Source organism: Lichenostomus cassidix, chromosome 6 (genome assembly GCF_008360975.1).
Source record: "Lichenostomus cassidix isolate B80296 chromosome 6, HeHo_3.0, whole genome shotgun sequence".
NCBI lineage: Eukaryota > Metazoa > Chordata > Aves > Passeriformes > Meliphagidae > Lichenostomus > Lichenostomus cassidix.
Window position 1 is genome coordinate 32,859,437 of NC_139487.1, and position 27,882 is coordinate 32,887,318.

At 45.6% G+C, this 27,882-nt stretch overlaps 1 protein-coding gene across 1 annotated transcript in view; it reads left to right on the forward strand.

The window, feature by feature from the left end:
* The window catches only part of RNLS (renalase, FAD dependent amine oxidase), a 44,917-nt gene extending 19,117 nt beyond the window's left edge, over window positions 1–25,800 (forward strand). The window contains exons 5-7 of the mRNA XM_085064446.1: window positions 18,305–18,478; window positions 22,379–22,554; window positions 25,479–25,800. Coding sequence (XP_084920572.1) covers window positions 18,305–18,478; window positions 22,379–22,554; window positions 25,479–25,676 — 548 coding nt within the window. The 3' untranslated portion in view covers window positions 25,677–25,800. The remainder of the gene's footprint in view (window positions 1–18,304; window positions 18,479–22,378; window positions 22,555–25,478) is intronic.
* Window positions 25,801–27,882: the final 2,082 nt, after the last annotated feature.

Genomic DNA, 27,882 nt, shown 5'->3' on the forward strand with positions numbered 1-27,882 from the left:
GCATTTCCCAACCTAAATGATTCTATGATTCTGTGTGTTAACAAATTTATGTTATTGGTTGATGTGAAAATATGAAATAGTTGAGGCTATTTTACCCCTGATATCCCTCATGTAAATGTACAGTTTATAAGTCAGGGGCAGGTTGACTTTTTTCACTGATTTAAGCCAAGTGCAGGTTTTCATGGAAAATTTTAAATCAGGGGTTTAGTGTAATTTACAGCTCTTCCAATGCCTCTAGATACTTTTCTTATTTCACAATAACTAGGAGGAGGTAACCTGGAGTTAACCTCTCCCAGCCTGGCTTTGCAGGAGAGGTGCATCACTGGGTATGTCTCAGAATGGTTTTATAAAATTCAGCATATATTTTATTTTCCTTAGGGGCTTTAAAGCCTTTAATTTGGGAGCTGGTAACTCTATCAGTGTATACATTAGCAAGCTGCCTTTGTAACCTTTGTGACCAGCAGGAAGATTGGGCTGTGGAGGTTTTTCTCAAATATCCCAGGAGGATGAAGCCTGTGGGTCAGAGGGACAAAATGAGCTCTGGCTGGGGTGATGCTGCCATTCCTCCTTCCCTTCCTCACTTAGCAAACTGGATTTCTTTTAAACAAGGGCTTAGGGTGGTTAAACAGCCACGTTTGCACTTCGCTGCCTTCAGGAGCTTTGTTTCAAAACTGTGGAATTTGTTATTCAACATGAGCAGAGCTCACGGGCCTTAAATCTACTGCAGGACAGTGGAAATTTGTGAAATGCATCACGACTTCACCACAGAGCAGCCAGGCTGTTTCTGTTTTCCTAGCTGCAGTGGGAGAAAATAATTACATGGAATTTGAAAAGAGGCACAGTTTTTATTTTCATTTTCTCTTTCTGAGGCGCAGAGATGTGTTTTGGGGAGTGATGCACATAATTTTTGTGTTGGGTTTCTCTTGGTTACAGCGGAGGAAGTTTGTAGTTCATGGGAATCCCAGGCTGGGCAAGCAAAGGGTGGGAATTGTCTGCTTCGGGAGCTGCGTGAGGCTGGGATCTGTCGTGCAGAAAAAGACGTGGGACATCATCAACCCCAGCTTGGATTATTATTCCAGTCCACTAAGCTATGGCTCTGAGGACTCAGCAGTAATGAACTCGTAATGTGTGCTTTTGGTTTATTAAAAATGGATGTGACTTTTTGAACTTTTAAATAACGCACACACACGCCAGACGAGCCTTTGCTGTAATATCACAATCTGGCCTCGTCGAGCTATTTATTGTTTGTCTGGCTGTGAATATGCCCTTTATGTGTGTTTAGTTCTTTCATGTTCGTTTTAAAGGAGCTCCCACTCAGAAGCTCACGAAGCACAGACATCAGTGGTTTAAAAGAATGACTGTCTGTCCCTGCAGTGCTGCCTTCCAGAAAAACTGGGAGTAATTATACATACAGCTCCTGTGGAATGAAAATTGGGCACTTGATATTTAATAAACAGAGATTTGCTTATCATATAAAAAGTAGGAGACTGCTCAGTGTTTTCATTTGTACTCCAAAGTTGCCTGAGATTTGGAATTAGTTGTTGTTTTTTTTTTTCCCATACAGTTTTTATCTAGGCTGTGAAATGTCCTATTAAAATGTTCATTAATGTTTTTTTTCCGGAGCCCCATTGGATAAACATGAAGGAATGTTTAGTTTTGTCTGTTTTTACAAGTGACTTTGATCATTTCACCATTCCTGCAGTTTTCCACTGAGCTAACTTTGTATCAGTCAAATTTCTTTCTAATTACAGAACTCTTTTCAAGGAAACACACGAGACCTTCTTTTGTCTGTTGATTGTGTGGAGAATTGGAGAGAGAATTGGAGAGAGAGAGAGAGAGAGAGTCAGGGCACTCCTGAAAAGAAAAAACAAGCATTCTCGGGCCAGGTAGATTTATTATTATTTGTTATAAAAGTCTAACCATGGCCTGGCAGTGTGGGGCAGGTAGAAGAGTCACTTGGCCACCTCCACTCTGGCAAATCCACAAAGAATTCAAAACGATGGGAAGCAAGCTGGGACCAGTTCAGTGCTGACAGCCCATGCTCACACATGATAATTTTTCAGTTCAGTTCCCATTTTGCACACCAGAGTTTGTCAGAGGGACAGGCAGATCTGGTGTATTCTTAAATATGATGTCACCAAACCCAATGTGAATAAATATGTATTTCACTGCCAGGCTTTGGGGAGAAACTGATGAATGGAAAACGAAAATCTCATGGCTGGCTGAGGAGCAGGCTGCCCCTGGTCATTCCAAACAAGTAGAATTACTGCATTTTCTCAGTAAATCTTAATTGTTTGATCCTTGTTCTGTGCCTCTTGCTGTGTCATCTGATGAATGCCATGAATTAAATATAGTACATTCATTTAAACCACCCACAAATAGTCCTTCCTCCCTATCTCAGCCCAGCCAGCTTTAAAAATAAGTGCTATGTGCTTTTATTTACCACATCCTGCACCGCATGACACTTCCAAGGATGGAGCCGAGGAGAGCACATAGCAGTGCTGTTCCATGATTGGAAATCAGATTACAGATCAGAAAGCCCAGAGGGACCACTATGACCAGATAAAACAGTCCCCTGCAGGCCATAAGACTGTTTTAATTGGGGCCAATCTAGAAAGAAACATCCAATCTTGGCATAAACACTTCCAGTGATGGATGAGCCAAAGGATGCTTGCTATGTCTTCGTGGGGATTGCTCTGCCTTGTGATTTTTCAGCTTTTGGGAAGGGCAGGAGGCCTTCCATTCCTTGCCTTTGATTGATTTCTCTCTCTTTCCCTTTAAATCCTGCCCTGACAGAAGCCTAGATTGAGCTGGCCGCTAGGCCTCACCAGGCTTGCATCGGCCGGAGCGCAAAGTCCTCTATCAAATGTTTGTTTCCCAGACTTATGCAACCCCTGTGGGATTAAGTTGTTCCTTGGCCTTCTCTGCGTGGGCTGGACAGAGCAGAGTCCGTGAGCTTTTCATCTGCAGGCGTGGTTTCCAAAACTCCTCATGCCTTCCTGAGCAGGGCTCCTTGCGTGTGGCAGCGCTGCTGTTCTTCCACTGGGTAAACTGGGATTTAGGTCATAACTTCTTCCTGTGGCTGCTTCTCTTGTCATAATATACCTGGTGTCCTGCACATTCCTGATGGGTTTTTTGTGGGGGAAGACCAAATACAAAAAGAAATTTCTAATGGGGGTGTTTGCAGAAATTGAGGGGAAGCTGCCTGTGTTGTACCCCCAAAAAAACCCCACAAAGAAAACACCATTTATCTGAAAAACCTTCAGCCTCCTCCTCCCAGCAGGCTCCTGGCGCAGGCAGTGCTCCTCAGAGCTGGAGGCAGAAGCCCCCTGTCCTCCCTCCTCCCTGCAGTTAGCAGTGGCACTGAGGATGTGGCCGGAATCCCTGGCGTGGCCATGCAGGATCTTCCCACAGTTTCCCCAGGGACAGGCAAGTTCTTTTGCAATTAACATAATTGACTGGGAAAGAATCCTGTTTGCCTGGGGATAAGGAACTGTGGGATTAAACCTAGACACATGGTGCACACGCTGGAATGAAGGCTGGAGAAGGATGGGAGGCTCTGTGTTCTGGGAACATTCCTGCTTGGGATAGGCTCCCTGAGTGTGTTTTACACGCAGATTCTGAATTTCTTGGGTAGAAGGATACTGAGGTTGTTGTTGTGTTTACCAGGCTCTCTCAGGCTTGATTTATTTCACCAGCACGTAGCAAATTCTTGTCATAAAGCATCATTTTTCTAAAAGCCTCCTTTTTTTTTTTTTTCTAATGAGCAGGTGGTTTTCTGATTTACTTTGGGTAAAACCTGGGCTCTGAAGCTGTGGGCAGAAATGACTTTGGTGAGGCCAGTATTTTACACTTTATAAAAATTACGAAATATTGCTGACATGGGGAGCTCAATTCTTCGTGAGCTATGCCACAGATTTGAGCTGAAGCTGAATTAAATCTCAGGCCTGAAAATCTGGTTAAAAAGTTCCTTTTTTTCATTTTCCAGGCAGCAGTGATGCTGTGGGATGTTGGGAGGTTTCACAGCTCTGCTGGGGACACGAGGTGCTGTTCCCTGTGCTCCGTGGGGAGTGCAGCAGGATATTCCAGTGATCCCATTCCCAGGGCTGGAGCCACGGTGCCACTGGGGAGGGTGGGATGGGAGGAAAGCCCTGCATGCCCAGGTCAGAGGGTGCCTGGTGAGCTCTGCAGAGCCCATTTGTTGTGTAAGCAGCTCCACTGTTGTGGCGCCTACTTTCATTAAGGCTCTGACAGTATTTCCATAATAAACTGTATTTTAAAAGGGTTTGTTACTCAACTGTAAAATCTGCTGCAGGCTGTGACTTGGACTAGGAAAGCTTCAACCTTTGAGTGTTTTCTGAACTTAAAAAGCTATTTTTTTAAAAGAAGTATGGCTGGAAAGAAATCTTTCTTTGATCATATAGATGAAATCTTTATTTATAAAAAAGAAGAGTTTTCAGTCCTATAAACAATGCCTGTGGAAGTGGCTGGTGTTGACTGCGTTGCTTGGGGTATTTTTAACCGTGAAATCCCAGTTATGGTCATTCTGTAATTTGATGTCATTTGAATACTGATGTATCTTATTGTCTGTGTGATGAAAAGTAAAAAGCCTCACTTAGGGCTGGGGCTTTAGTACCTGATGGATTTCAAGCAGCAGAAGAGAGAATTGCTGCCTGTTATTAACCTTCCTGTAAATCAGAATGAGTGTAGGAAGGGACAGTGTGCTAATGCCAAGCAAAACTGCAACTTCTCCACATGGTTAGGATACACTTGTCCTGCTGTGCTCTGGTTTCAGCCAAAGGCCCAAGTCAGAAACTTAGAATAACATCTTCTAATGAGGGAAGTGCATTATGTATGAACTAACAGAGCAGACCAGGACACAGTTTTTGGAAAGAATTTTTTCCAGATAACTGGACAGATTTTCCTTGTTTTGTTGTGTTGTTTGGTTTTTTGGTTGGTTTGGGTTTTTTTCTGGCTTCTGGTTAGTCAGGTGAGAAAATCCCTGCAGTTTCCTGCAGAAGGCACTGAGCTGTAATTGATTTTCCCTTCAGTAACTGATTTTTCAGAGATTTCCGTAGGGCCAGAACCTGTGCCAGTAGGATTTTAACAGAATGCTCTGAAACACAACAAGGTTTTCCTGGGGTTTTTATTCCCCCAGAAGAAGTTTCCTATTTTGGGCTGGCTATTTAAGTTGAAAAGCTCTGCTGTTATTTACTGTGAATGTGATAACATTTAGCTGCTTATTCTGGATTATATTTAGACATACACGACTTGATCCAGGGAAGAGACCTAATACCCTGGAAGCCTGGTCCACTCACTTAATGGGTTTCTGTTGCCTTTGTGACAAGCCCAAGTTCCACAGAATGAAGGGATTTGTCGGAAATAAGTCGTTTCCAATCCTAGTGATTGAGAGTGGGGCTGCAGGAGGAGTTTTTTTCTCTGGCAGTTTCTGTCTGAGAGCTTTGATTATATCATGCAACTATTCAAAACTAGAAATACTGTTTTTGCAGCTATCATGATAGTGTTTTTCTTGTGGTTACAGTGGTATCAGTTTTATTCTGCAGCATCTGGGGGGGTTTGGTTTTGGTTTGGTTTGGTTGGTTTTTTTAATCCAGAGGTAAAGAGTCACCTTAAATTCTAAGCTGCTTTGACCATGTCTGAAAAATTAAATACTGTGTTTTGTATACTAGTGAGAGAAGTTGAAAGAAATGAAAAAAATAAATCACAAGGCAAACATCCTTAGTTTCAAAGCCTGACCTGGGAGCTGGACATGCGGAAGTTTGATGATCATGGAATGGTTTGGGTTGGAAGGGACCTCAAAGCCCACCCAGTGCCACCCCTGCCATGGTCAGGGACACCTCCCACTGTCCCAGGCTGCTCCAAGCCCCAGTGTCCAGCCTGGCCTTGGACACTGCCAGGGATCCAGGGGCAGCCACAGCTTCTCTGGGCACCCTGTGCCAGGGCCTGCCCACCCTGCCAGGGAACAATTCCTTCCCAAAATCCCATCCAGCCCTGCCCTCTGGCACTGGGAAACCATTTCCTGGGTCCTGTCCCTCCATCCCTTGGAAACAGTCTCTCTCCATGTTTCCTGTAGCTCCTTCAGGCCCTGCAAGGCCACAATTTGTTCACCCCAGAGCTTCTCCTCTCCAGGCTGAACAATCTCAGCTCTGCCAGCCTTTCCTCCCAGCAGAGCTGCTCCATCCCTCTGCTCATACTGGTGTCTCCTCTGCACTCTCTCCAGCAGGTTGATGTGCTGCTGATGCAACAAAGCAATCACAGAATCACTAAGGTTGGAAAAGCCCTCTAAGACCATCAAGTCCAGCCCTTAAGCTCAGCCCTGCCCCATGCCCCGGCATTCCGTGGCTGCAGAGGGAACTGTGAGCCGATCAGTGCTGCTGTGTCCCAGCGCTGACATTCGGCTCTCTTGCAGCAGATGGCAGTGCTCCCAGTGCTCCCACTGCCTCCTGCACAGGCTGTCCTCTGTGCCTGGCTCCTGTCCTCACCTCAGCCCCTCATCCTTCCCTCCTTCACTTTCCTCATTCTCCGTTGTCCTGTCACTCCAAACCCATGTGAAAAGTCCCTCTCCTGCTCTCTCGGAGCCCCTTTAGGCTGCTGATGGCACAGGAGAGGCTTTGCACAGGTCTCACAAATTGTTCAGAGTCAGAAAGATCGTTTGGTCAGTGCGTGTTCCCTGACAGGTCACAGGCCAGCAGTTTGCTCACGTTCTGTGTTGAGCCTGGTCACGCACAGGACAATAAAGCACATGGAGATGGCCTTCTGGCACCCCAGCAGAGAAATTCATTCAGGGCTTGCAGAAACCATCCAAGATGGAACACATGTTAGTGAACCACCTGCTTTTGAAAACTTTTTTTTCCAGTTGTGGCCTCTGGAAGTCTTTTCCTGGGGCTGGCTGATCCTCTTAGGGATAGGAATTCTCTGTCTAGAGAAGTGCTGAGCTTCCTTAATTAGCCCATCTCTCAGACATATTTTTCTTCCAGCTCCTTTGTAAGGTCAGAATTTGTCATTTCAGGATGTATCTGGTGAGTGGTGTACACAAATTCAAGCTCTCCTCCTCCTTGCTACTCCAGCTTCCTGCATGGAGGTACAGATCGTGCAGGGCTGCCCACTCAGGCGGACTTTGTGTGCCATTAGCAAATTCTCATTGCCCTTTATTTTTCAGCAATCAGATCGTTTTGCACTTTTAAGCTTCTTAGCAATCTCTGCAGGAACCCACTAAAAATACCCACTGAAAGCTCCTCACTCATTTCATAGGGTCAGTCACAGAATGGTTTGGGTTGGAAGAGACCTTAAAAATCATCCCCTTCCTACTCCCTGCCATGGACAGGGGCACTTTCCACTAGACCAGGTTGCTCCAAGCCCCATCCAACCTGGCCTTGAAAATCTCTGCATTTGTTGTATATTTAGTGCATTTTAGCTTCTCTCATCTCCTGGTGGGCCTGGATAATTTTTCAGGTTGTGTTATTTATTGTCTCATCCTTTTCTGAAAAGGCAGAATGAACTCAGAACTTGCTTGGGACTGGTGGTGGTGCTGAGCATTCAGGTACAGAATATAACAATTTTTAAGTGCTTTTGGTAGAGAGATCTGTTATGGTTCTGCAGTTCCGAAGAGTAAATAAAACACACATAGCATATTTGGGAGGAGAACAGCAGCTCTCTGGATGATTCTTTTCAGCAGTTGCAGTGGAAATCTTGAAAGAGACTTTCAGACATTTAGCACCGGCCAAGGCAACTTTAATTCTTAAACCGCGTAATCGAAAATAAAATACCCTGCCAATTCAGTAAAAGGATTCATCCCATTGTTTCTTCTAAATTTAGGGAGACAGAACATCTGGCATGGGAATGCACAGAAGTGTCTGTTAATCTCAGTTGTGAGCCTTCCTTCTGGTCTGCCTCTCTCTGAAAACCTCACTTCTGTGTTCTCCTCGTTTAGTTCAGGTTTCTCTTGATTAATCTTTCACTTTCTTTTGGAAAACCATTTCCCCTAAGCCTTTTTGTTTGTAAATCTGTTACATCTAGTTTATTTTCCATTGCTTTTTCCTCCTGCCTTACTCCCTTGTATTTAATGTTATTTTTCCTCTGTGCATTCTGCCTGGTGCCTTGATTCTCATCTGCCCTTTTGCTTATCTCCCTACTCCTTTATCCAGTCCCAATTTCTTCCCTTTTCTCTCCTGCCTATCCCTTTGTATCCACTTCAGATTCTTCCGTTTGCAGTGCTGGAACACATCAGAAATTATGTTTTCCCCTCTCCCTTGCCCTTTTAGTTACTGAAATATGCACATAAGAATTCAAATGGGCTTCTAAAAATAGTAAAAGGATAAAACTGTTTGTTTCAGCTTTTCAGTCTTTGCTTTATTAGAACTTCTGGGAGGAAAGGCCCAGAAAGTCCAGAACTAATTCAGCTGCAGGGAACAACAACAAAAAAAAAAAAAAGAAAAAGGAAATTAAACCCCAGAAAGAAATATAGCCACGACCTATTTGATTAAAAAACACCCAGAATAAAACAAAAGCCCCAAATCTCATGTGTGCTGTGTCTATGGGTAGTGTCAGTGTGGCATGTGTAATCCTAAGTGGCATTTTATATCCTGGGTTTCTTTATTCATGTGAGGAGGTTTATTGCGTCTTTCGCAGTTCCGGTGGTTCATATTAAAGCCATCAGAACTTGGTGTGAGTTTAAAAAAAGGAATGGCTTGTCAGAGCCATTTTTAGAGAAGATGAGAATCCTGTAAATTGTAAAAGTTCTGATGGATGAGGATTTCTTCCTGCAGGAAATATCTCTCCAGGCTGGCAGTTGGGAAGTCCTGGCATTTTCCATTGTCCAGTAGATTCTTCTTCCCCAGCTAGGGGATTTGCTTTATAAGACTGCTTAGGTCATTCTCAGATGAAAGCAAATGGATTTTATTTTTTATTATCATGCTGTACACAATATTCTGAGTGTTAAACTTTAAATTGCATCCAAATTTGGATCTGTAGATGTTTGTGACATGATTATAAAGATCACCAGCCCAGAGATGCTCCAGTGTTATGCAGCTTTATCTCAGGATGAGGATTCCTGAAACTGTGTGTCCCAAATTCTCCTGAACTAATTATTACAGTGCAGAAGCTTTCTGAAAATAAACTTTCTTGTTAGATACTAGGGTTTTTAATAACTTTTCTTTTCAGAAAAGTTGTATTTTCCTCTTGGAAGAATAAAGTTTATGGGTTTATGTCCTTCCCCATAACCCCCTAAAATACTGGTAAGGCAGACAGGCGCATTTACTGGCTGCTTTAAAAAGCATTTGGGGTGAATGAAAGGCTGAGCCAGGGAGCTGTTGGATGTGATTAGGCAAAAGATGATAATCAGAAAGCTTCTAGTGCCAGGTAGTGGAGTTCTGTGTTTGCACAGGCGTGGTTGTGGCGGACTGTTTTAAGCAGATATTTGTTTTCCCTGGTGATGAGGAGGGAAATGAGTCTCTTTGCCTTGTGCCACCTCTCTACCTTATATCCTCCTTTCTTCCCTTTAAACCTACCACCCTTTCCTCCTGCTTGTCTTGCAGGTATTGACAAACCAAGCCCAGCTCTCTTGGCATTGTCCTGGTGGAACTTGAGCTCACCCTCTGAAATCATTTGTATGCCTTTGGAAGCATCGGCTTGAAAGCCTCGTTGGGAGTTTAAATTACATTTAAATGGATTCAGTGTTTGAGCTCGTGATGAGAAGATTTCTCCCAACAGTAGAAAATCACAGACTTCCTCCAAATATAATTTAGTCCTTTTTTTTTTTTTCCCCCTGCAAATATTTGTGTGTGATCTGTCGTGAATACTCACACCGCTGGCATGTCTCTGTGCCAGTGCCATTCCTCCCTTTCTCACTGCTAACGTTCTCATCCTGATCCTTTTGCCTTTTAATCAGGGGTCACATTCCACAGTGGCTGGCGACATAAACAGTGGGATTCGATATTTCTTGGGTTTTCAGCTCACATGGAGGCAAACTCCCGAACCCAAGAGAAGCAGCCTGGAAGTATTTAAGCTAAACTGTGTGGCAGATAGAAACTCACAGTCATTAATAATATTTAAAAAGGGAGGCTGTTTATGATGGATGGAGAAAACAAAGCTTAACACTGAGAATTAGCAGTAGAACAGACGTCCAAAAATTCCCTACAGATGTGTAAGGTCTTTTAGTTCCCCAGCAACCATTTTTCTTAAAGAAGTAAAACAGCAGACAGATCCTCCAGTATTTAACACAGTCTTTCCTTACCAGTAAAAACCATATGGGAACTATAGCTGGACCGTCAGGGAGGAGGGGATGGCAGCAGAGCAGTTCTTGGCTATGTCTTCCACTTCACTTCTGCTGTTTAAGGAGGAGTGTGATTGATAATTCCCACAACATCAGGAGGAAAAATGTTATAATTTGATTTTACCACTAGAAAACCTGTGCCTGGGAAGGTGACAAGGCCATGGTGCAGGTCAGTGTGGAAGGAAAGGAGGTGGATCAGGACTGGGGCTCCTGTTCACATTCCTCCTGTGGTTTGTGCATTCCCTGGAGCCATCCTTGGTGCAGTTGTTGCTCAGCATTCCAGAGGCTCCAGAGGTGCCAGTGGGGTGGATGGCCAGAGCATGGAGTGACTTCTGGGCAGGGAGTGACTCAGTGGCATGGGATTCCTCAGCCTGGAAGAGGCAGCTGCACTGTATTAGCAGTGTAAACCTCTCTTCCTGCACAGCCACTGCAAAGCCCAGTAAGGCTGTTAGGGCTGACTCAGAAAACAAAAAAAACAGAGGTCTGAACAGAGGAGATACTGAAACTTATTTGTCTGGCCTGAAGGGGGGGAAAAAATCCCCTAAAAGTCACCCCACGGGGGTTCTTTGCAAAGTTGAATGCAGTTCCTGTGACTTTCTGATGTGCACAGCTCTACCCTGTGTTCTTCCTTCTGCATCCTCCTGGTAATGAACCAGATGCAGTTTAAAAGGAGAAGAAAATATGTTAATATTTTGTCTTAAGTGGAAATTTCCAGAGGCCAGCTGAATCCTTCCTCAATAATTAATGCCTGAAAGCATTTTCCTCCAGTACTTATTTAAATGGAAATAGCTTTGGTGTCTGATACTGTAAAGCTGAATTGCCACTGCCTGGTATTGCTCTACAGGGGTTGACGTGAGCTCAGGAGCAGGGAAGTGTTTCCAGGAGTTTGTCTTTACTGGGACCTTGTGGGACAATCCCAGCCCTACAGGCCATTGGGGTCTTCCATGAGGAGCTGCAGCCCAGAAGCCACAAGCATCAGGCAGATCTAATTCAATTTATTTGTGTGTTTCTTCTGCCCGAGTCGCAGCACGGAGCAATAATCCAACCTCTTGCTTCGTTGCCTTGAAAAGCTTTTAATGCTATTTCAGCAACTGGTGTAATATTTAAAGAAAATAAATCCTCTTGGCTTTATTATTCAGCTCAATGCTGTGTACAGTAGGTGAATAAGTTATTTGCTAAATGTTTTATGACGGTGATTATGTAAGTAATGAGCTTTTACGTTCTGGCACCAGAGAGTACCAGAACTGTGTGTAGTACTTTGTAACTTGATGTAGGAAGGAAGCTTAATTTGCAAATTAATCCAGCTTCATCTTCCTGCTGTGCCATGTCATTACAGAGGACTTAGAAGAGCTTCCTTCCTACATCAAGTTACAGAGTAACTTTTGCAAATTAATTTGCAAATTAATCTGGGGGAAATGTGACAATGAGCTTTATTTTTTATAGCCAAACTTTTCCGAGTCTCTTACCTCAAAGGAAAGATCGTAAATCTGTGCAGAGATCCCTGAATAAATCCGATTTTCTCAAAGATGTCTTTAGTTTCTGTCAACATCAGTGCCAGCCACAGGACCTAGTGGGCTCTGCAAGAATAACACACTAAAAATGTTTTTTAGTATGGAAACTGGGTTTGCAGTCCTGCTAATCAGAGTGATGCTGTGGCCTGTCACATACATGATCTACATCTCCCTCTAAATGCTTACAGAGCAGAAACTGGAGTGCACATGTGCATTTTATTTTTTATTTGACCATTATTGACTAGTTTCTCAGGGCTCTTTCTAAGTGAATCTAATTTCCAGGCATGTCCAAAATCTCCTGGAAAATTCTGGGGATCTTAATTCCTTGCTGGAAGGAGTTACTCTGCCCTGGTGGCTCCACAGCCAAACAAAACTGGAAGAAATTTCCCAGCTGAAATGTGGGCATTTTGAACCACGGCAGGACTGGCTTCCTTTCCCCAGGCAGGTTGTGCTGTAACCACAGGAAGGGTTTGGATGGTGAAAAACACTCAGTTATTGTCTCCCCCTTTAGTTTTACTTGCTTATAAATGCCATATCCTGTTCTTCCCAGGGTGGAAGCTTAGCAGGGGTTCGTATTTTAAACTGTCATGAATTTTGGATCAAAACCATGGATGCAATGGATGCAATAACCCGCGGGGAGTGACATTTCCATGGTGTGGTGTGTGGCCATTGCACGAGCAGATTTTGGGTTGAGAGTCAGCTTCTGCACTCACAGCTCAATCCTCCAAATAACCAGGCTGGAAAGTTATTTTCCTCGTTAGTACAAACACAAAAAATAGGTGAATCTAATGTCAGCATGTGCATTAAATCCACCTGAGAGTGAGCATGGTGGCTGGAGAGAACAGCGTGGAGCTCCTTGCCTTTGCATAATGCAGAGTAAAAATAAACTATGGAGTTGGGGAAGGAGGATAGAGGTTTGCCAAATTTAAAAACTGAATTGTCTATTAAAAGTAACAAAAAAAAAGTTACTGCTTTGGATCAGAGTTTTTTGGGGCTTTTTTTGTAAAAAGTATGAATTGAGCATTGAAGTGTTTGGCAAAGATCCCACAGAGCATCTCCCCTGGTTCCTCATCCCTTCTCTTTTCTGCCCTTCCTGCAAGAGACAGGAGTGGGCGGCTCTCAGTGCCAGCTTTTTCCCCTGTCCTAGAAAAAAACCACCATTTCTCTGGTGGTTCAAAAGTTGGCTTGAACGTGTGTGGTGCTGCAGGAGATTAATGCAAAAGTTTCTTGTGAAAATAGGAGGTTTTAGTTTAATTCTAAGTGAAGTACAATACTGAGGACAAGGAGCAATGGCCATAAACACTTCTCAACAAGAGGAAGAACTTCTTTCCTGGGAGGGTGACAGAGCACTGGAATAGCTGCCCAGGGAGGCTGTGGAGTCTCCCTCTCTGGAGGCATTCCAAGCCCACCCGGAAGTGCTCCTGTGTCACCTGCTCCAGGTGACCCTGCCTGGACAGGGGGTTGGACTGGATCATCTCCAGAGGTCCCTTCAACCCCACCTATTCTGTGATTCTATGAATTACTATTAATCTTGTCAAGAGCAGCTGGTGGACAGTTATCCAAGCTTGGTTCTCAAAATCATAAACTCAATAAAAAACTTACTTGTGCTGCCTTTTTCTCCCCCAGCATCTCTTTTCCACTTCATCATCTACATTTCTAAATATGCCTTTCCTTCACGTGCCACAAACTTTAGATAAGGAAGCTTTGTGCCCAGTGAGCCAGGGCTGCAGTGATTTGAGGTAGTTAAGTCCTTATTGTTGCACACACACAGAGGTGAGGGATGGGTTGGATCTGAGCAGGATTGTTCCAGCAACGGGAAGAATATCAAGACAGAGAACTGTGTTTAGTGAGCATTTCAGTGCAGACACAGCCCTGGCTGCCTTTAACTGTTATGCTGCCTTTTTAAAAAAAAACTTCTGAGCTGTTTGATAAGGAAGCTGGACTTCAAACCGAAGCCTTTCTCATAACCTCTGCTCCCTCCCACGCAAAGCAGCAAATCAGCAGCAGGAACAGGCTGCATCTTGAGGCGGTCAGCGCGGTGGCAGAGGGCCAGTGGCATGGTCACTCTGCCGAGGGGGGTGGCCTGCAAAGCCTGTCCCTTGTCCCCACGCAGCTGGAGAGCTCAGGGCAGCAGCTCCTGGCTCTGGAGAGCAGTGGGAGAGGTCTCTGCCAGGCTGCTGAGGAGGGAGAGGTGGCCATCCAAGGAGGCTTCCTTGTGTGAAGGTCAGGATAATGTGCCAACCTGAGGAAGTCACCTCCCGAGCAGAGCTGTGGCAGCTGTGACAATAAACCACCCCTCCAAATACTTATCTGAGCTGCCCATTCTGCTGGGTGAATCTCTTGAGATGCCTTGACTTGATACCTGAGCTAAAAATATCTCTGTAGCCGTTTAACCACAGTTCCCTTTTTAGCTTTTAGAGCAGCGGTGGTCACTGGGCACTTCCAGATCCCCCGTCACCAGCAGCGTCTGAGCAATGTGTGTGGATTTGCTGCAACTAAAATCTTGAGCAAAGCAGTCTGAGGAAATCACAAAGCCTTTTTGGGGCATGGGGTCAGTGGTGGGGTTATTGAGGGCAGAGCTGTGAGAGAGGCAGGTGGTCACAGAAATAAAGTTTGGGAAAAAGCAAAGAAGGTGGAAGGTTTCAGGTTCTGAAAACTGCAGGGCTGCTGGGCACTGACAAAGCCACAAAGCTCGAGCCAGGCTCTCATGCTATTCCCATCAAAGCTAAAGCTGAATTATTAGAAGAATAAGAAGTTTACAGTAGAAATAGTGAAGACTAAAAAGAACAATCTTCTCCTGAAATAAAAAGTCATATTTTTCAGGTTTAATGGCACTTTCATTCCTTTGCAGTACTGCTGAAGGTCTTGTTTCCTTACTGCTTTCGTGGCTGGTCGTGGCTGTTTGTCTCTGGATTTACAGTCACCTTGGCCATGCCTTAATAAGTGATTTGGAACATACTAGGCAGTAGCTGTTGTGCACTAAAGCACAAGATAGTTGTGGCTGTTTGTTGCATTTTTTTGGAGCTGCTGATCGTCAGGATGCAACATCCCCTGTGTCACTGGGTGAGAGTGGCTCGTGAAACAAAGTAAGAGTTTTCCCTCTCATCTCTGGAAGTCTTTCAAACCAGGATCTCAATTTCTTTGCCCACGGTTGCCTACTCACCCTTATGGTGGTGCAAGATCTGGATGGATGCAGGCATCCCAGCTGAGCTCTGACATCATGTGGTGACTTCACGGGGAGATGAGTCTCCACAAGCTTTTAGAAGTACTGAATTAGCAATAGCGAAACTTTCCAAAACAAGTGTTGTTTCAAACACGTCTCACATCGTAGCATCTGTTTTCCCCTGCTGTCCTGACGTGGTTTCTCCCTGCCCCCAGCAGCTGTGACCTGCAGTGGCAGGGACATGGGACACAGTGAGAAATCACCTGTCTGCTTCAGTGACCAGACTGGCCTGAGTCCTGCACTGACCCGTCGTGGCTCTGCCCCATCTCTGCTTGCCCAGAAGTGCAGCTGGGAGCCCAGCCCTTGCTGGAGCCTCTGACAGCTGCCTCAGGCTGCTGCTGAGGGATCCAGGTGCTGCCTGGCTCCTGCAGTGCCTCTCTGCAGGGAAACGTGTCTTCAAAGTGACAGAGGGCAGGGTTAGCTGGGATATTGGGAAGGAATTGTTCCCTGGCAGGGTGGGCAGGCCCTGGCACAGGGTGCCCAGAGAAGCTGTGGCTGCCCCTGGATCCCTGGCAGTGTCCAAGGCCAGGCTGGACACTGGGGCTTGGAGCAGCCTGGGACAGTGGAAGGTGTCCCTGCCCATGGCAGGAGTGGGACTTTGAAGATCGCTTCCACCCAAACCAGGCTGTGATTCCATGATACTGCAATCTCCTCCTGTACTTCCTGGCAAAAGACTAAAAGTCCAGGGTTAAACCTGGATCACCCCAGTCAGTTCTTGGCCGTTGGAACAGCTGGGTTTGTTTTTCCTCCCTGGCTCTGATGGGAGGCTGGGCTCCCTCCTGGATGCCTGGATGGCATGGAGCCTGTGCTCCCAGCCTGCCAGCTCCAGCCTTGGCTCTCCTCTCTCCTGCTGGCCCTAATGGCATCCCTGGGTCCTCTCCTTCCCACAACACGAGTGAGGCAGCGAGGTGACATTAAAGGCCTGGAACGGCGGATAAAAGGCCCTGGCTGTATTTATTGAGTGTTACAGATAAGTAATCCACTCTGCTGTCAGTGTCTGGAGAAACAGCAAATAAAGTGTACATGCCCCTTGCTTTGATGTGATGAAATCTCCAGGGGACACTCACTTCAGTGGCACTCGCAGTGCAGCTGTAGCTGAGTCTTGCAGTGGAAAATACAAGATTTTCATGTCTTCCTGCATTGCTTTGAAAATATCACTATGGCTGTATGCTGGGCAATTCTGTGTACTGAAAGCTAGGGTTGGGTTTTTTTTTCTTCCAAAATGTCATTAAAATCATCTTAACCGTTTTCGTTGGAAGGGGAAAAATTAATAGTTATTTTGTGGTTTCATACGCAGCGTTAAAACAACAGTCTGGTTTTCATTTAAACCAATAAAAGTATGGAAATTCAAAATGAAGGTTCTCTCCATGTCCTCAGATCAACTTGTTGGCCTTGCTGAAATGCATAATGGATGGAGCAGGGGAAAAACCTCAATCTTACAACTCTTAGCTTTGTTTTTGCATATAGCTCAGCTTTTTTGGTTGCTGTATTTCAAATTTGACGTCACTTTCTTGCCTGTCTTCTCAAGCTTTAAAAACTTCCTTGGTTTGGTAAATGTGCAGCTGCTTAGAACCCAGTGAACCACAGACATTATTTTTTTTAAGAACCTAAGAAGCAGTGAAGAAAATCAGTTTGATCCCGTTTCTGCTGTTTAGCATCCATGCCCAGGACCCCCAACCCCTTCTGAAGCTCTACAGCCTGTGGAGACAGCTCCAGAATGGCATGTTGAGTCTCAAATGAGGCACTTCAGAGCCAACTGGCCACCTCATTGAACATGGTGAAGGTTGTACCTGCTCAAGGGCTCCGTGTCAGAAATGTGGAGCCAGTTCTCCCCCTGAGGAGCAGGGCAGCTCAGCTCCATCGCAGGGAATTTGCTTCGCAGGCCTTGTTTATTTTCCTTTCCCCAAGGGAAAATGAGTTGTCAGAGTAACTTGGACAAAGAGTAGTGTTTTAGATGGGATGTTACAGCTTTGTGTTTATTTGCTTGTTTATAGGAGTTTCATGCTCCTCCGAAGCACAGCAGGAATGTGCAATCCATTGGGATTATTTCTGGCTGCAGGGAGGGGTCTGGTGGGGATGGACATCTGGGAGCCCAGCTGGGCACAGCTCCTACCTGAGAGGGGATAGGGGCTGTTTCTGGGTGTTTCTGTCCCCCCTGCTGTGTTTCATGCATTTAACAGCAGCTCTGTGCCCCGTCTGGGCTCCTGTGCTCTGCCAGGGAGAACAAGCCCACGGAAATGGCTCACGCTGCTGTTCCTGCTTGGAAAAGAGCCCCAGATGGTTCCCGGGTGCTGGCACCACTCTAAACTCATGGCTGGAGCAACGCTTGGGCCAGGGAACCTTCCCAGCAGGGAGGGATGTGCAAGGTGCCCTCCTGCTGGCATCCTTCCCTCCAGAGCAGTCCTCCAGCTCACAGGAGCCTTGGCCATCCACTCAGGCACGGGAAGAGAGACATGGACCTGAACTCCACAATTAGCCAGGCTGCAGGATATCTTTTTGGCATGAAATTAAATAGTATTTGAATGCACACAGTGGGGCTAATGCTACTTTGTGCAGCTTTTTATGAAGATTATAAAACTGAGGCAAAAAAGCAGATCTCGCTGCAATTAGAAGATAGAAGAGTTAATCACAGGGAGGAATTAGGATTCATATTTGTTCTGAAATTTTCTAAACTGCTTGAAAATACCTTCAGCTGAAGGAGCTGAACTTCACTAGGAACCTTTTGTGTGCTGAAGTGCAGACTTTTCTTCATTCATTTGAATTGCAGCACAGAAGTCACAGGGCTCTGTTCCCCAGAGATTCGAGAGTCTCTGGGTTCATTTTGTTGATATGTGAAGTCATTTTGGTGTTTGTTGAGCCATACAACCATTCACTTGATGTCCTAGAGGCAACCCAACCCAACGATTTTATTGCTATTTATTCACCCTTTGAGAAGAAATTTGAAAAAAAAAATATTCACCAAAGTCATCAGAGTTTTGAGTCAGAGGCAACTAAGGGAGAGTTGGGAGATGAGCCCCCAGCAGCTGGGGGAGGGTTGTGTGCCAAGGACACACTCCACATAATGCACCATTAAAACTTCATGAAGAGGTGTCCCAGAAAAAAATATTACAAAGCACTCGGCTTAATATTAAATTCTTAGTTTTAGCAGTCTGGTCATTTTCAGGAAGGAATAATCAGCTTAACTGCAGCGTTCCCATATTTAATGTTCTGAGAGGAGAGGGATTGTCTGATTTTCTTTTCCCCCCTTTTTTTTTTCCTTCTTTTTTTTTCTTTTCACAGTAATTAATGAAAGTCAAAAGCAGCAACTGGAATGTGTGAGCTACTCGTCCCGCTACGCCCTGGGACTGTTTTATGAGGCTGGGACAGGGCTTGCTGTCCCCTGGGCTGCTCAGTACATCGCTGATAATCCCTGCATACGCTTCATCTCCATCGATAACAAGAAGCGCAATATAGGTCAGTGCTCCCATTATTTCCCTCAAACACTGCCACAATGGAGGGTGTAGATCATGCGAAATGCTGTTTAATTGAGTGTTGCTATTCTGAACAGAGCGAGCATTTAACTCCAAGCCGCAGCGGATGGCGTTTAATGTCACATTTGGCCTGTAATAAAACACACAAGGAGCACGGGCTGGCCCGCAGAAAATCAGCCCCCAGCACATGGTTTACGTTAGTGCCTTTATGAAACCAGTGTCAGGGGACTGCAGGCATCAAAATGTTGCTATTCCAAGAAAGAGCTGGGGTTCCTTTGTTTAAACACTGATCCATGCCCAGGCTGGTTACTCTGCAGCTCCTGCTCTTTCCACGAGGCTTGGGACTGGGAATGAGTGGTGTGACTGGGACAGCCCAGTGCAGAGTTAGCCAGGGTGCTTTTGTGATCTGGGACATTCCCTGGAGGGGCTGCATGTGCTTGGGAAGGCTTGGAGAATATCCCCCAGGACAGACCCTTCTCCTCTCTTTCTGCAAGGTTGAGGAAGTGTGTGTTTTATTTATTAAATGTATTTCATACACCAGCAGTGTGGGGGCACAGAGTAGCTCAAGAAAAACCACACCAATCAGAGTCACAGAATCCCAGGATGGTTTTGGTTGCAAGGAGCCTTAAAGATACCAATTCCCACCTAACTCCCACCTGTCCAGCCTGGCCTTGGACAGTGCCAGGGATCCAGGGGCAGCCACAGCTTCTCTGGGCACCCTGTGCCAGGGCCTGCCCACCCTGCCAGAGAACAATTCCTTCCCAAGATCCCATCCATCCCTGCCCTCTGGCAATGGGAAGCCATTCCCTGTGTCCTGTCCCTCCATCACTTGTCCCGAGTCCCTCTCCAGCTCTCCTGGAGCTCCTTTAGGCTCTGCAAGCGGCTCTAAGTTCTCTCCAGAGCCTTCACTTCTCCAGGCTGAACACCCCCAGCTCTTTCAGCCTTTCCTCATAGGAGAGATTCTCCATCCCTCTGTGGAAGCACAGATTTGTTGTTTTCCCTAACAATTTAGTGTAATGATCTGAAAACAGTGAAAACAAAGCAGAAGAAAGGCCGAACTAGCCAAAGTAAGGATGCATCCACCCCAATGTGCTTTCTCCAGTATGGACTGACGGCAAATACATAAAAAAAGAGCATGAGGAAAGCCAAATACAGAGTGATCTTTTTTCTCTAGCATTGCCTCCTTGTTACTGACAGTGTTCAGCTGGAGATCTTCTTGCATCTGAGATTCTATTGCCATTGTTGTGTTCAAGGAAAAATATCTGATAGTTAACAGCACCTACTGATATTATCCTTACCAGTGTCGAGGAGAAATTCACCCATACCTTCCCCACCTATTTGCACGTGTGGTCTCAAAGCCCCAGCACCAAGAACAACAAATATGGAACTATAATGGAATTATCAAACAGCTTTGCTGTCTCCAGATGCAGTTTAACCAAGTACAAAGCACATTTTTGGATGTATATTGTTAACAAATACGTAGAAAGTACCAGAATGTCAGTGTTGACACATACCTTTCTCACTGAAATTTCCCTTGAATTGGGGGAGAGTTCTGTTTATATGAGCAAACTTTTCCAAGAACAAATTGTATGTGTCTCTTCCTAGGAGACAGACTTCAGACAGCGCAGGCAAGGGAGGCTGAGTGTGGAAATTCATTTACTTGTGAAGTCCTGCAACCAAAACACTTGAATAAAAAGTTCCTTTATGCTTGTTTTAGCACATATGCAAGTATTTTGCATCTGCATTTTTCTTCCTGTGCTTCTGACTGCCCTCCAGAACATTTCAGGGGGAGGCACAGCAGCACCTCGCTGTGCTCATCATTCTTCCTGTTCTTTCTTCAACCTTGATTGATTGGGATTCATCTAAAGAAGAGGATGGTGACAACCAAAAAGTAAACCTTCAGAGAAGGCAGAATGGCTGGGTGAGGCTGCTGAGATCTTCCAGGACAGTCATCATTCCCTAAAAGCTGTCACTTTCTCCAGTTGTTCCTTCACCTGATGTGTCCACAATTAGTGGAGGTTTATCTAATTCTCACTGCCACCTCAAGTAGTAGCTTTTTTTACTAAACAGTAATGAACAGTGGAGATCCAAAGAAAATAATTACAACTGATACTTGCACTTCCCATTTCAGCGGTGAAACACAAACCAGCCTTGTTGCTATAATCACTCACACGGTGGCATGGTTTGGATGAAGCAGTTTCTCTCTGATGCCACCAATTCCCAGTGTCACCAGGAGCCTCCAGGAGGGAAGGCTTTTCCATCAGCTGAGGATCCCAGCTGCTGTTGGTAGAAGCCCCTCTCTGCCTGCAGAGGTAGAGTTACGTAAGGCAGAGCCCACAGGAAGCGTGTGCTGAATTCCCCGTGTGGTGTGCATGAATATTAAACACTGGGTGGGATTGGCTGCCTCAAACACCCCATCCATATTTATACCGGCTCGGGGGGACACTGGGAATTCTCCAGTATAAATTATTTCTGGAATACCGCAGTCTTTGCATCTCTCTGCATTCCAGGAGGACTAAAGATAGATGACACATAAAAGTGGAAGTGGTTCCTTTCTTTGGCTCCAGGAGGATTGGGGGGTTATGTAATTGAAAGGGAAGATCCGCCTTACAGGTTTTTAGGATTGGTGTAATTCCTGAGTATCCTCTTTTAATTTTAAAATATAGATTCCTTTCCTTCCTGAAATAAGAATTTTTAGGAAGATGGAAGAGGTAAAGAACTGTTTAAGTTTTTGCCTGATTATGCAGCCGAATGCATTGTAATCCCCTGCCAGCCCTGCCTGCCTTTTAGAAAAATCATCAGAAACTCTTGGTAAGGCTAATGAAATGCTGAGTTTCTGAATATGAAAAAGTCAGTGCCATTCTTTCCATGACTCCTCCCAAATGTGCCTTGTCAGATAGAGTAGATTTTATTCTGGGGAGAATATAATAAAAATAATAAATAGAGTTTATCAAGCTTGGTGTCTAACAGCCAGAATGGTGAGAAAGTGTTCAACTGCCTCTTTCTTTGTGGATTCCTCGGTCATAAAACACTCTTTTGCTGAAACTAAAATATTTTTCTAGGAATGTGCTAATTCAAACAAAAGTTTAACCAGGAAAGGCTTTCTGCTTCCAAAAGAGGGAATTGCTGGGTAAGGCAGTGAGAGGAAATCACTTAATTGAACAACCAGCTCAGCTGAAATGCAGCATAACCCAGGCTGTGTCCTTGCTCCATCCTGCTTGTTGGAACAGGAATGATTCCCACAAGGATCTGCTGGGTCCTCATCCTGCCTTGGCACAGGGAAGTCCCTGAGCCTGAAAATCTTCTATGCAGTTCTTCTGGCTGCTGGTTGTTAGACCACATCTGTAAGGTGACAAACCAACCTGCCGGCAGGGACAGGAGTCACCTGCTGCAGAGAACCCCCAGCGAGCCCCAAATGTAACAAAAGCCTGGTCCTATCCATGTCTGCTGGGATGAACATCAGCACTTGAGCTAGGATTTCGTGTTTAAAAGATGGGAACAAAGCTTTGGGATAGGACAAGGGTTGATGGTTTTAAACTGATGGAGGATCTTTTATCGATTTAGACTTGATAATTTTTTTTTACCAATGAGGGTGGGCAGGCCCTGGCACAGGGTGCCCAGAGAAGCTGTGGCTATGCCTGGATCCCTGAGAGTGTCCAAGGCCAGGCTGGATAGAGAGTGTCCTCTTTGACTTGTTTTTTTCTTGTGAACAACTTGTATTGTTATTCCTTGTACTTCTCTCCCATCTGGAAGAACAGGGTGGTACCACAGATATTTTTGTTCTTACTGACTCCTAGGCTAGAGGCACAATAGTCAGCACGTGGGAAGGGCAGGTATTAATGAGCAATCCCCCAAAAGCACCTCTCCTCTTCCTTTCTTTCAGAGTCTCCTGAAATTGGCCCCTCGATCGTGGTCCACACAACGGTGACCTTTGGGAGTGAGCATCTGGACTCAGACCCTGCAGAGGTGCAGGAGTTGATTCTCAGTCACCTGCAGAGGATTGTGCCCTCCCTGCCTAAACCAAGCAGCATCAAGTTCCAGAAATGGAGATACTCCCAGGTACTCTCTGGTGGGATCTGTCAGCTGGGAGGATGCTGCTGGGGCTGTGCTTTCCATCCTCAGGGAGCAAGAGGAAAGGGGGTGGCTGCTCAATATCCAGAATAAATTCCTCCACGGAGCCATGAGCAGCATCCAGAGCTGGCCAACAAAAAACAGGTCATTTTTAGCCATTTTTTAACACGGTGGGCCTTGCTCAGCAGTGAGTTATGCAGCTCTCCTGGTAAGTAGGGGTAGGAGCAGTGTGCAGGAAGGAAGTAAATCCCACGTAATTCGGTGGGATTTTCACTGGTATTTAAAAAACATGACTCAACCCATCCCTCTGCATCCAAAAGTATGTGGTATTATTAGCAAAATTCCCACCCTGCCACAGAAGAGCAGAAGTACAGACGCACTAATAGTTATTATTTGATTTGGCCCAGCTCAATTTAACAGAATGTTATGTGAAAAATATTTTAAAGTAAACTACCTAAGGGTAATAATAGCAAAATGTGTATATTTTGCAGTCTTCTTTTAAAAATCCAAAGAAATTGTTGGTGATTTCCTCAAGTATTGGAGTGTATCTCCATGTTTACCCAAAGCCTCTCAAGTTAAATTACATTGGTGAATTTGAACGTGGAGGTTGATGCAAAATATTTACTTTCCAAGCAGTCCCCTAAAATTTTTTCCTTTTTTGAAGTTGCTGTGGATGGCTGTTGTGGAGTCTGCTCATACCCCTTGATCTGCATCCAATTAGAGAACCTGGTCTTGTTAGCATAGAGTTTATTTTGCTGTGAGTCAAGTATTGGTGGGATTGCAAAAGCGACCTTAGCACGGGTATTAATGTTTATATAAAACATATCAAAATTGTGGTGTGTTTTATAAGTTCCCCTTTATCAGTTCAGGGGGATTTTTTGCAAAAAACAGGTGTCACTGTTAAGGTTCCCTGGTTGTGAGATCTGGTCTTTCCTCCTGCCTTACCTGCTGAGAGCTGCAGGTGGGAGTGGGGAGAAGAGTTGGATCCAGCTCTGGAAAGGGCTCCCAAACCCCATCCAGCTCTTGCTTCTGTTGCTGCTGCCAGCCAAGGCTCTGACTCCAGCAGCTGCTGGTGCCACAGGGGGAATTATCACCAGTCTGTAATTTGGTGGATGAATGTCAATATGTCTTAGGTTGCAAATAACTCAGTCTAGGTCAGACCCGTTATCTCGATAAAGAGCTCTCTAATGCCACCCTATAAAATAATCACTGCCTAAATTAAATATCTGGGACAGAGCTCCCTCTTTCTCCTAAAGCTCTCTTTACTTTCAATTATAATAAGCTGTTGCCACAGAGGCCAAGGGAACTGGTAAGATGGGTGCATCTTTCCCCTGACTGTTTTAGATGGGATTTATCCTACTTGTTAATTAAATCCAGCTGTAACATCCTTCACATGGCCAAACACAATCCTGGGATTAAAATGCAGACATTACAATTATCCGTGGCCGATGAGGGATTAGGACTTCCAAAATTCTACTGACACTGCTTAGCAGCACAGCTGCAATTCTGGATCCCCTTGCTCTAATTATGGTGAAGGCACCATTAGCATTCGGAGCCAACAGCTTCCCAACCCACTGTGTGTCTGTGGCAGAGCCACTTTGTATGGAATTGCTGAGGCTGGAAAACACCTCTGAGATCATCAGGTCAACCCTTGACCAAATACCAGGAGGGGTAGGAGCTGTCTGGTACCAGCCAGCATCAAATAAGCACTGGGTAGCCAAGAAGGAAGGACACTCAAAAAAACCTTTTTCTGCCAAATCTTGCTGCACTGTTTGTAGTCAGCTTGATCTGGAAGAAAAATTCAGGAATAAATGAAGTACTGACCTAAAACTAGTCTGAGGGAGGGTCTCTGTCTGGATTTGCCATACCTGGATAGACCTTTCTGCCAAGCTGAGTAAAGGACAAGGGGTTGCAATTGGTTATTTCAGCTCATTTCCTCCTTTGGGGAGATGCTAACACCCAGTAACACAGCATGCAGCCAGAAACATAAATGTGGGTGCTTTGCATCCAACCTTGGCCATGGCAGAGAATGGCTCAGCAGTGGCCAGCTGAGGGTACACTGGATTCAGTGGAAAAATCCCCTGGATTTAGCAAGATTCCTTGGAAGCTGACAGTCCCTCCCATGAGGGGATACAGTAATGGTTTACTGTGTGGAAATCCAAGAAATTATCTAAAGAAAACTGTACTCTCTGTATGATGCTTTAGCAGCTAGGACAGCAGCAGGAATTTCTGCATGGAAAGGGTGCTCAGGCCTTGGCAGGGGCTGCCCAGGGAGCTTTGCAGTCCCCATGCCTGCAGGTGTCCAAGGAAGGCCTGGAGGTGGCACTGAGTGCTCTGGGCTGGGGACAAGGTGGGCACTGGGCACAGCTGGGACTCCATGGGCTGGGAGGGCTTTTCCAGCCTCAGGGATCCTGGGATTTCGTGATCCTGGAGACAGCAGGTTCCCTTTCCTGTGTTGAACAGTCTGGGATTTTGCAAGCCCCACTTGGCTGATGTGGGATCAGCCTCACACCTTTTTAGATCTCCACACCAGGGTCAGACAAGTAATTTCTGCTGAGACGGAATGAGATTAAAACAGAACAGGCTGCAAAGTTTCTAAATTTCCACACAGAGTAAAGTTTTACTCTAATTATTTAACTCCCAGAAATAAGTGTTTTACTGTGGTACTTTGAGGATTAATGCTTGGATCTGTGTTTTGGGGTGGGAGGCCAGGCTGGACAGGGCTTGGAGCAACCTGGGATAGTGGAAGGTGTCCCAGCCCATGGCAGGGGGTGGAATGAGTTGATGATTAAAGCCCCTTCAGCCCAAACCATTCTGTGGCTCTGTGATGTTTCTCAGGAATACAGATCTTTCTGATGTGAAATTCAGGTAAATAAAATGCTTTCTCTTCCCACTGCCTTGGTGTTTTCCAGGTTACAAGAGCTGTGCCCAATTGTCCAGGACAGATGATTCTTCACACTCAGCCTCTCCTGGTCTGTGGGGGTGATGGATTCACTCGTTCCAACTTCGATGGCTGCATAGAGTCTGCCATGAGCCTTGCAGAGGCTGTGAAACCTCATTTACAGCAAATTCAGAGCCAAGCTGCTAAACCTCCTCTAGATTTGTTATGAACTCTGCTGTGATGGATTGGATTTGAGCTTAACATCAACACCATCTTGCAAAAAACAAATAAATGAAGATGTACCAGTGACCTGGAATAATTATTGGGATGGAATTAAATTGAATTTTCCAGGATCTGTGCTGAGAGTGGTTCCTTTGACTGAAGTAAGGCTTTCCCTGGCTCTGGGCAGAGCCATAAAGCTCCAGCACTCTTGCCAGGTCTCCTGATACTTTGACAGCCCATGAAAACTATGTCAAGGAGAGGAGCCTGACTTGAAGCAGCACAAAAATCCGTGAAGCTGTAGAGTTTATTCCTTGTGAACTCCTTGTTTAGTCCTTGTCATCATGACAGGACAAGGGGGAATGGCTTCCCAGTGCCAGAGGGCAGGGTTAGCTGGGATATTGGGATGGAATTGTTCCCTGGCAGGGTGGGCAGGCCCTGGCACAGGGTGCCCAGAGAAGCTGTGGCTGCCCCTGGATCCCTGGCAGTGTCCAAGGCCAGGCTGGACAGTGGGGCTTGGAGCAGCCTGGGACAGTGGAAGGTGTCCCTGCCATGACAGGGGGTGGGACAGGATTCAGAAATTATGCAGAAATTAACCAGGAAATAATTTATTTATTCTAAATTTGATTTTAACTTGCCCTTCCTCTTAAATCACATGTCACAAGTCTAGTACCTCTCTACCACAGCACTAAAAATAAAACGTAGCAGACAGAATTTAAACCATTAGAGGAGTACAATTCAGCCTCTGTTTTTCTTTTTTTACCCCTGTATTTCACCCAAATCTGACATCCTGTATCACAGCACCTGACCCACTGTGATTTACTGCTGCTGCTGACCATTTCTAGTGCAGTATTTTAAGTGACACTAAGAATTTAAGACTTGTTAATTTTAAAAGCAGGCAGAAAACTGGATATGAGGCATCTTTGACTCAACAATCTGTTGTTCCTCTCAAATGGTTGCTCTGAAGAGCTGTGATGCTCTTTCAGGGGCTCTCTATCAGCAGCAGCCTCTGATACCATGAGTATCTGGTCTGTCCAACCTGTGCCCAATGCCCACCTTGTCACCCAGCCCAGAGCACTGAGTGCCACATCCAGCTGTTCCTTGAAATCCCTTCCAGTGCCTGACCACCCTTTCCTGGAAGAAATTCCTCCTGCAAATGTCATGCCAGTCTGTCAAAATGCCTCTGTCCTGGAGCTTCCTTCCAGATTAAGATGATTTAGATAAAAACTACTTGGGTTTTTTCTAAGGTGGAGTGGAGGAGTTGTTGGCTGTGTTCCTCTGGATGCACTCCGGGCAGTGGGAATGCTGGGAGCAGGGAGATGTGGAATTCCCACGCGAGGTGGCTGATGAGGGGTGATGTTTCAAAGAGGCCACTGTATCCAGGGGGTTGGCAATAGAAGGGACTTGTCTGGTTGGTTTCCTGGGATTTCCCCTGATTTTTGATTAACTGGCGGATCCGTCCATTCCAGCCACTATCCCCTTGTTCCCAGCCAAGGGGAATGGCTGTGTCTGATCTCGTCTGTGCCACGGGCCACAGCCACTGCCTGGAGTGGGACTGGAGCCTTCCAGCTCCCAGACCATGGTGTTCTTGTCTTCCTCATCACAAGGAAAGCCAGGGCCATGGGTTCTCAAAGCCTTCCAGCTCCCAGTTGTGGTGACTTCCACCCAGGGAGCATCACTCAGCAGGGCTGGCCCGTGGCATCCTGTGCAGCCACTGCTCTTACAGCAGGATCAGGGAATATGGGAACAACGTTGTCATGGATGGATCTGCCAGTTAATCAAAAATCATGTCCATCCAGGGAAAATCCCAGGAAATCAACCAGAAAAGTCTCTTCTGTCTCCACAGACATGGGCTGTGTTTTTGCACAAGCATACGAAAATAATTTAAGAGATTGATTTCATTTTGGAGAGGAGGTTTTTTTTTTCTTAAATAATTTTTTAATTTTAAAAATAGCTGCAGGTGGGAGGTGCTGCCCAGCTGCAGACACATGGTGGGTTTCCACAGCACTGAGCTGAGAAACATGCAGTGGAAGCCGCTGGGGCAAGCCCTGCTCTCCCAGGATTTCCTAGGGATCTTGCTGGCCTTGGATGTGCCAGCATTGTCACATCTGGCTCTCCTAGAAGGCACGGGTGACCGAGGAGGAGGGTGTGGAGGTCTCTGGCCTGACCCACATGGGTCCCAGCAGGAACAACACCACAGTTACAACACGTTCTGG